General features: G+C 39.7%; 1 protein-coding gene across 1 annotated transcript in view; it reads right to left on the reverse strand.

Annotated features, from left to right (window-relative positions):
• Positions 1–8,929, reverse strand: part of LOC138304687 (uncharacterized) — a 32,303-nt gene extending 23,374 nt beyond the window's left edge. The window contains exon 1 of the mRNA XM_069244892.1: positions 8,460–8,929. Within this exon, the coding sequence (XP_069100993.1) occupies positions 8,460–8,721 (262 nt within the window). The 5' untranslated portion in view covers positions 8,722–8,929. The remainder of the gene's footprint in view (positions 1–8,459) is intronic.
• Between the last annotated feature and the right edge of the window lie 1,062 nt (positions 8,930–9,991).

Here is a 9,991-nt window from a genome sequence, read left to right on the forward strand (position 1 = left end):
ATTTTGTTGACGCCGTGACGTCACGAGGCTTTATTGCATGGGTAGCCATGTAATACAGCCTCAGACGACATGGGTGTATTGCCCTAGACCAGCCAGTACTACACGTGTAGGTATGAAAGAAAACGCTTGTCGTGTGCACCAGCAGGTATGATAAAAGTCCATGACCGGTGAGACTTGTTTTCATCTTCCGTTGAAGTATCAGAGCTCTAAAGATAGAGTGACACTGTGAACGGACGTTTCATGTGTGCACATGATATCACAAAGTTGTCTGGTCAAATGCACATGTGCTGTGCACAGATACTATATATATACTACATAGATCAATGGCCGATGAAAGTTTTGGTACATCTAAACGTTTGTTTCGTGGCCAAACAACAGTTGTCGTGTGTAGACCTACTCGACACAGATGTTCAGTGAGACCGACATTAAAAAGGTTTGATGACTAACCCTATCTGTTTCACAATAGACGGTGAGAACCCCCTTCATTGTTCAGTCCCTGTTGCACATAAACAAGTCCCTTTACTGATGTCGTGATTAACGATCATACACTGCACACACTTGTTATTTCAGTAACTGTTTCGTACATTAAACATGTCATGTCGCAAGATTTGTTTCAAGCTTACCACGTAGTCACTTGTAGTACTCGTGCAAGCAATTTAAATGTAATTCGTGTGAACTTTAGCCGAAATTAAGATAAGGGAAATTCCGCCTATAAAAATATCGACTTTTTTAGCAACAACACTTGCGGGCGCTAGCTACACAAACTGGCGACCACTTGTTGGGCGGTATCACGGTATATCTAACAAGTTAACAGAGAAAACGGGGGGTCGATTCAGACGGAATTTAATCTCGCCTATATCACAAATTACGTAATACCACCGCCAACAACTGCTAAGCACACGGAACGCGCAATATGATAAATATAGAGAGGCATAATGAAGTGGAAAATTCTTTGTTGATTGCATTTAAATTTTGCAAGTTTTAAACAACAAGCCTCGTCAGAAAGCTACGAGTCATCGTTCTATCCTTGGTGCGTAGAGCCGTGAACCACGGGCTTCCGACGATTTTACAACAAGTTGTTGCTCTCCTCCTCCCTTGGAAGTCATATATTGTCATTATCAGTAACCACTTGTTACCGACTGTGTGATGAGCTAGCAGCAGGAGGCCACATCCGTTCCCAGGTTGTTTGTGGTCATTAGAGATGGTCAACACCAAATCGGTGGCGCGAGAACAGATGGTCAACAAACTATTTCCGGTTGGTAAGCGGTAATTAATCAGATTTCAATTTCACGAAATGGACCAAAGAGCTTCATCGGATGCGGATGCCCTTACTCTCTAACGCCAATATATGGATTTGACCTGAAACCGTATATTGCTTAAAATTGATGCGATTTTGCCGCTTATGATGCGAGAAATATAACACGTTCATACAACCCTGCAATATGACAACAGTTGTCATTTATAGGCTTATCAAATCAACAGAGAAAATACCACTTTTATAATTGGATATATCTACGATTCCAATATAATTAACAATGCATGTCTGTCTGACATTTTCTTATTTATAGATGTCATTAAAGTTGTATCGCTGTTCTCAGATACCCTTAAGTCCCGTTACCTACAACTGCACCATAAAACATTATTTTATCTATTTGTTTCATCTATGATGCGTCACAGTCGGCATATCACTATTAAACAATTATCCGGCCTTTTTCTATCACCCAGCGAGTTTATCTGTCAGCCGCTAGCCTTATATGGCAATAAATATGACTTCCACATAAATCCTGATACCGTACCACATCACCCGAGGGGAAGGTCTCGTGTATTCTCGTCCATGTCACGTTGACCGCGTGACATGCTCGGCACATCAGCCATACCACTCGAATCCGTCATCCGCGTTGTGTATTACTTTGTGCGATCAATTGGTTACTATGACAACCAGGCCATTTTAGAAAATTGATACGCAGATTGGCGACAAATTGTTGATAAGGACAAATGGACGATGTAATATACCGGCCTCCGAAGTTTATACTTTAGTCTAGATTTGCAGTCCCGCACTATTTGTGACCGTGTTCACATATATCTGATTTTCGATAACGAGCATTTCCAATCTAGTACTTTGATCTAGATTGAGTCAGTAAACCAGTCAACCGTGTGATAGGGGCCATGACTTTTAAACAAGCATGACATGGTCTCCCTTGTGTAATGTCTTTGTAGGACTAGGACGAATCGGCCTTAATAGTTCCGTGAATGATGTTGACTGTAAATCACTAAGTACAAAAGCGACAATGATGGATGCAGGCTGAGCTATAATCTCGTCGTGTGTCAACAATTAATGTTATGTCTGTATCGTAAGTGTACATGAATATGTATACCGATATGGCTACAATATAGGCGTCTTAATTTACACTATACATATACAACAATTTACATACATTTTACAGGTAAAACATTGACATACGTTTCAGCGTGTGTGAGTTTGAATGCATTTGTAGTCAAAGTTTCCACTGACTGATCTGGTGTAAAAGGTCCACAGAAGACATTGGCTACTGGTATTTTTGGGGTTGATATATAGCTGCCAACTACTTAACACGGCGATAATTAATTATCAGAATGACAGCCTAACATTCTTAATTAGCAACGTCCAGAATAACGCCTGTCCCATTGTACTACCAAACCGGTCATTACATCTGCCATTGATTCTGTGGAATTTAATAGGCGTCAAAACATTATCTAGTGTTTAAATGACCCACGGGTGGTCATCGATGGTTAGTTTAGCCCATGTATTAGCTGCTAAGTGTCATGTAGGATGTAGCTCCTGGTCATATTAGCTGGCTGACTGGACACATAAACACCTGTCTGCTGACCAGTCGCGCGTCACACCAATAAAGGAACTCCCATCATCTATGAACAAGGATGAGCAGCCCTAGAGGCCGATAGAACTTTATACAGCAAATAAAACATCCACTAAATCATACGAATGCGTGATATACATGTACTAACCACATTTCTTTTCATCATTTCACATTTCAGAGCAGAATCGCGCGGTATGCTGGGTGTAAATGGCTGCTTATTCAACATTGAAAGTGAGATCCATTGTTTACGTGAATATCCATTTTTCACGGTACATAATTGACATTTTAACGTGTCATTTTACTTATTATGATAAACTGATACACGTCTCCTGTTTTGATAGCTTGGGATATTTCAGAAGTCACTGGGGCGTCCCTGGAATGTACTGAGTCTACAATATGTATATGTTTTGTCGTGGTGTAGGATAGCTACATTTATATATGACATGGTATAATAATACAATTATTCCGTTTATACTATACAGGACATTATATAGACATAGCTATGTAGGTCTCAGGTTTTTTTTTCTCTTCTCGCCGGGGCATCTTGTGAAACTTAATGCAAATTTTGTGTACGACAGGGATCGGCTATGAATATATAATTCTACATGGCTCGGGGACCACGTCTTCATCTGAGACGTATACATCCTAGAGACAAACAATTAAAGCAGCAAACAGAAAAGAATGTGTCTGTGATGAAGTTGCCACATCTGTGACAAGAATGGATTGAAAACCGGAGAAGAAAATTGCTTCTCTGAAGTATGAGATCCAAAATGATTGAAATACTATGCAGATCTATTTAATGTTTTCCCCACAAATTATGTCTTTTAGGACAAGCCAGTGTCCAAGGTTACACTTCACGTTTCCTTTAAACTAGACAAGTATGGTATCGAATGATGCCATCGCATTCTAGACAAGGAATCGAGACAAACGACTGTACATTGCAATGGCTGAGAGCGCTGTACTGAAACCGGAAGTGGTTGTTTTGACATCGATCTGAGCGGTGTTATGGCGACAGGAGGTATCACACCTGGATTGATTTCCGATAGATGTCCGTACCAGATAAAAGATGCCGATAAATCATTGGATCACCCACCAAGTATCATTTACACGTTTTCTCGCGATGATATATGGTGTCGTCGGTTTTGAGAACCTGTACCGGATACGACGAGTATCTATAGCAGTCTGATGACAAAAAAAACTGCATTCAACGAACCAATAAGAAGATAAAGAAGTTGTTAAAAATAGAAACTTTTTCATATATAACCAAATGGTAATTTCTTCATTGATCATTACATGCATATCAAATCATCAGTGTTAAAGCTATATGAATGACAAGGTGAGAACAGCTGGCCATCTGCGTCCTTTCTCCCGTGTATTTAGCATTGATATTTGATAACCTGATGTCCTCATTGGAGTCCTAGATTGTTTTATGTAGACATTTGAAGCAGAACAAGAAGTGATGAAAATGCATATTTTATCATACTGAGACAGGGGCTCTGCCCGTTATGGTAATGATCCTTCATTAGGTCAACAACATTTGCATCTAGCCATCTACAACTTAACAGTGCTGTGATTCATGGCGATGCCATTTGTGGCATGATCCTGTTCAGACTTTAAACAGACACATATTGTTGTATTTAAATAAATACTGCAGATAATTTCACCATTATGTATCTGTTCAGAAGATGTGCATGCAGGGCGTGGTAGACTAAAAGTGTATAACGTCTTTCATCGTTTTAAGCAGATGAATTGCTCAGAGAGCAGCCATTTTCAAATAGTAGTTTCTTTCTTAATCTATGTCACCATATTGTTACTAGTCAGAGTTGGGATACCAAACAAAAACCTCGCGCGCTCGATAAGTGGCAGTGAGAGAGTATTTGTGGGACCAGGCGTTTTTGTATACAACATACATGTGTTTGGTAAGTGCTTCATTGCCAGTAAAATATGTTGTAAAACATTTTCACTGAATATTTGGACTAGCAGCAAAATGCATGGCCTTTGTGACAACTGTTACGTCACCCAAGGAAGCGACCAGTGACTCTGCACATATTTGTGGCGACGGAGGCGGGAGGGGGACTTCATGATGGATTCTAGTTTGTTATTCAATTTCCATAATAGCTTAAACGCGCGCGCATACATGTACGTGCCCGTGAGGGATATTAATTTCATTGCTTGCACGTGCCTGGGAGCCTAATATAACAGCAATGTATTCTTTAGACCAAATAAACGCCCAGATGAAAGAATTCTATTTTTTGCTGATTGTATTCGGCGATTATAATACGGTTCGTTGCCGATTTGGACGAATCTGTTAACTATGTCGTTTGGCTCTGCTGACGACAGATGTTATCTCGATTCTAATTGGTTGATTTGCTTTCAAAGTGGATCGCCTGCAACCGTGCTTTGACATGTGTTTTCGTCTCGTTAGGTCAATGCGCACGGACGCGATGACGTCATGGTATCACAATCAAGCATAATAAACAAATCAGATAAAATCTAATAACATTACAATATCAGAACAGCTTTAGTAGAGGGAGTGAAAACGGTACTGACACAGTTAATGAGCTGAATAACGGGCATTCTAGTTTAACCATTGTCAATGTACACCATACCCTTTAATTCATGTTCTGGTATACACATTTTCTTTCTTCTTCTTTTTTATCCTGTTCAGAATTGTTTTAACACAATTTGGTTCCCAGAGAAAGCATGTCGTATCGGTACACAAGTGTAATTAGTTCTGACAATTTCCATTTTGTCATGTGTTGTTGTGACATTCCTGAGGGCTAGGGATAATTCGGTAGGCGTCCATTGAAACGAACAATGCCCCCAGCCTGTAAGCCGGTCTGCGTCCTCTACCATTAACTGTACCTGTAGTTGATCCCTGTTAATTCAGACGGAATGCGATACCCCATTGTTACAAAAAAAAAAGTATAAAAAGGCTATTGAAAACAAAACTACAAATGGTTCGGTTGAAGTCAGGCAAAGTCCACACAAGTGTGAAGGATGACGAATGATATTAAAGCAGTAGACTCTGAAGGCCGACTTGAATTAGTCGGTGACACAGTCCAACGATTAGAAGGTTATTAAAATATAGTTATGTAAATGAGCGAGTAGTTATTCAACTTTTCTCTGTCGTAATTGTTGACTTCCTCTAGCATGAGAAATTGTGTGGTAATTCCACAACCCGTCAAACTTCAACAACTGCACTTAAAAAAGAATAAACTATCAGAACAATATATCATGTGTATTTAAACATGAAGATAAAAGGCATTATAAATCATTTGGAATTTGCTATAGATTTTACACACGTTTACATATCGAATCTATAAATAGATAATCTGCATTTTAAGCAGATTTATTAAAGCAATCCCGAATGTCACCAGTGGTAGGAAAGCTTGGACGTTTATGAATGACTTTGTATGGAGTTGACACACACAGGTGGTGACAGGTTACACTGCATACAAGACGAAGGCTAATGCGGATAAAACGCAAAATCTATGCACGTGCATTATATAACAGAAAATGCACGTGCGTCTGACATGTTGAAGTGTCTGTAACAAGGTAGCTGGACTCTGATTATGACAGTCCTGCATTATATTCAAGAAAAATATTTTCACTTTTGAGTAAATTTTCTTCAGTTTTACTTTCTGTGTAAAAATAAAAATTGTGTTAGTAACACATACACTATATGTACTATTTGGTATGTGTGTAATTGTTGGTGGTTCACGTGCTGTTTTCATTTGGTATCCGACTGCCATGGCGGTAACGACTTCTACAGCCTACACGATTCACGTGCATTCATCGCCTTGACATGCTTTTGTTATTTTTGGTATGTGCGGGTACGCCCATTGTTCTAAACCAATGCTTATTTACTCTGAAGTACGGGATCTACACATATGGTATAAATTCCACAGCCCTAGACTTTGGTAGGATGGAATATGTCGACAAGAATGGGGACTCCTATGAGTTTTGTGGATTTTTTCCATTAAAATAGCACTATGGTGTGGAAAGTAAGCCTTGTCAATTCCTCAGCGTCAAAGCTCCCGTGAAGCACGTGGTTTTCATTATCTACACGACTTCCCGTTAGAATTATTTAGGCTAAATAGTACACCAAGCATTCTATTGTTTCCGTAAAAATAGGAACTTGTTGAGATTCTAATGGTAAGTTTCCTTTCACTTCCGGTTTTCATTGAGGGTCGTTTCGGTACATTTAGTTGCCAGTCAAGCGATGTAGGAGACCCCCACAGTTAACTAAAACAGACCTTAATGTAATAAAACTCCTTAACTTTCACAACTCATCACAAGTCACAGATGGGCTGAAGCGCGCGTGAAGTCGTTAGAAGGGCAGCGTCGTGTGTCGAATTCTCCAAACACAATAACAACTCTGCTCTAATCAAGGTTGGGGTTTAATTTGACGAATATGTGATAATGGTATTACAATTCACAACCGACTCGAACTGGGACGATAACGGCACCGAATAACACTGTTGTGGGAAAATCTCTTATCTTTTATCTGTCTCCATGTGACCTTGAGAATTCCGCACGTGGTCAGGCTGTGACCCGATTTACAAAAGATTGAAACTGTTTTATGTGCCTCGTATAATGAAGTCACTGATGCATAACAAATTAACAGAACGTCTTTATTGGATCTCTTAGTTAAACAGATTTCACTCTCTGTCATATACATGCACGAAATGTAACTCGACATGTTTCAAATGTTCTTGAGGCCACGTAACGTTTCTACATGTACCTGTCATATATCAAGCTCGAACGAAGCACAAGCCTGTCGTACAATATGAAATGCTAGACATGCATAATTGTGGGATTGTAGACACTTAATCATTACTCCATAGACCGTAACAGGGTTTTAACTGTATTAATTACACACGAGAAGACGCGCGCGCCACATAAATGTCCCGACTGTACATTTAGCATACACAGTATATATATACCTTGTCAATGCGCGCCTTGAAAAGCTAAATAGCAATTTAGTCCGGCATGCAGACCTACCCAATAGGTCCCTGACTGACAGCTGATGACATTGCAGGACACGGAAGTTAATCAGTTGCTTTCGTCGCCCCTTTAGCCGACACCTGACCACAGACATGCACAATGACCTTTGCCATACCTAACGTGATAAACAACCTAGCTAGCGTCCGTATGGAACGTTTATAAATGAAATATGTATACTGATAGAACGAATTCATTTTTTCACACATGAGAATCAATGCTTAATTATGAAATGAAATTCATCATACATTTAACTGCATTATTAATGTTGCACGCCATATATTAGAGTTAAATGTTATGAAAGAGTCCAATCTTTCAGCATCAGCAGCCGGCGTGTTCTGTGACAGTGGGCCACGTGGTGCCACGCCTTTCCCGAACACCTCCGCTCGTATTTCATGGAACCGGGGTACATGTGCCACTACCAGGGATCGCAACTTCGGACAGATGTTTAAATGTTACATGGACTAAGATTTTAGGTCAAGGGCTTATGATTCCATGTTATGCAAAGCATGGGATAGGACAGGTATATAGAAATAAAGTGTTCATTTACATGCATGATTTGATAGCGTTAAAGGTGACAGTGAAGTTTTATCTTACCTTCCATAACAGAAATACGTTCAGCTTTCCTGTCCTGCGGTGTCATTGTCTTGTAGTAACATAAAACTTCGATTTCCGCTCGACGGGTATTACTGTTGTTAACTGACAGCACCTTTCCAACAACTAAAGCGTCCGATTCAAATGCCATCTTCTCGAAGAGAATATCGGGTGAATCTAGATTTATATCCTTGTCACAAGCCTGGGCCCGGACCAGGCCCAGTACCAAACACGACAAAAAAACTCCCAACACCACACGAGCCATGTTAAACTGAGGTAGTGCTGCCGATACCGCTGGTGTTTCACTCCGATATGTAATCCGCCAACAAACCTAAGGTCTGCACTAATTCTCGGTGGTGGCGATAAATGGTATCCGAAACTGTCGTGTGCACTCAATGTACGGTAGGTATATACCTTACAGTTTGCGGTGCGCTACCCTCGGCGACTGACGAACAACTGACGGGGCCCAGTACAATGCGCCCGCTAACCTTCATTCAGAAAATTACTGACAAGTCAACCAAGCGAATCGATCACGATACAGCCGAGTAGTTTTTAGCACTCAACCTTAACTTCCTCCAAGACATCTTGAAGTTGACTTGTTAACTTCAAATAACCGCGGGACTTATTTAAATAGTAGACAATAAATCAATATATCGGCTGTAATCTGGGTCCCGTCGTGACAATGTTATAGTAACGGCTACAGCCCGAGTTGTGTTATTGATCCAGGCTTATACTGTCACATCTGTTATCATAATGTCACATCTGTTATCATAATGTCCCCTAAGTGAACAAAGACCGTCGATTTTAGTTATTGATATCGTCAAAAATTAATTAGCATCATAAAAAGGCGAGTCGCGTGCTTGTAACAAAAAGGTGTCGCAGTCGAATTTTCACTTGCGCTGATTCACACGTGTGGAGGAAAACTCGCCGGAATCAAAGCGGATCGATATTATACAATAACATGTATAATCAGTTTATGGAATCATATAACAACAGGCAGTTATAATCTACATTGTTTAATGATAACAATACATAAACACGGAGATCACGATATAACTCCAGGTAAAGTGACAATATATGATAGTTAGACCTATCTAGATCATGTCAGTGTGATATTTACAACACAAGCCTTAACATATCAGTATCATAACACCTCTTCACCGTGTTTAAAACAGAAGGAATGTATTGTTTAACATTTGACACACTTCAGTGGGCTGCTGAAATGATTGTTCATGATATTAACACGTTAACCGACATAAATTCTTCCTTGTTATTTTCTCTTTTTCATAAATAGTCAGTTTTGTATGTTATTGGACAGACAAAAATTTCCCTCAATTTTCTGTTTCTATCAGTACATTTCCCATATTTCGGAAACAATACTAAATTCGACATTCTATCTGATTATTGTACGTGGATGTTATGATGTGTGTTCAACTAGCATCACTACTAGAACTGCTGAAATCTCTAATTCCCTGTATACTTACTGTGTACAGACAGGATGACACATATTATCTGATATACAATTGCTAACATTT

Source organism: Argopecten irradians, chromosome 12, assembly GCF_041381155.1.
Source record: "Argopecten irradians isolate NY chromosome 12, Ai_NY, whole genome shotgun sequence".
NCBI classification, from domain to species: Eukaryota; Metazoa; Mollusca; class Bivalvia; order Pectinida; family Pectinidae; genus Argopecten; species Argopecten irradians.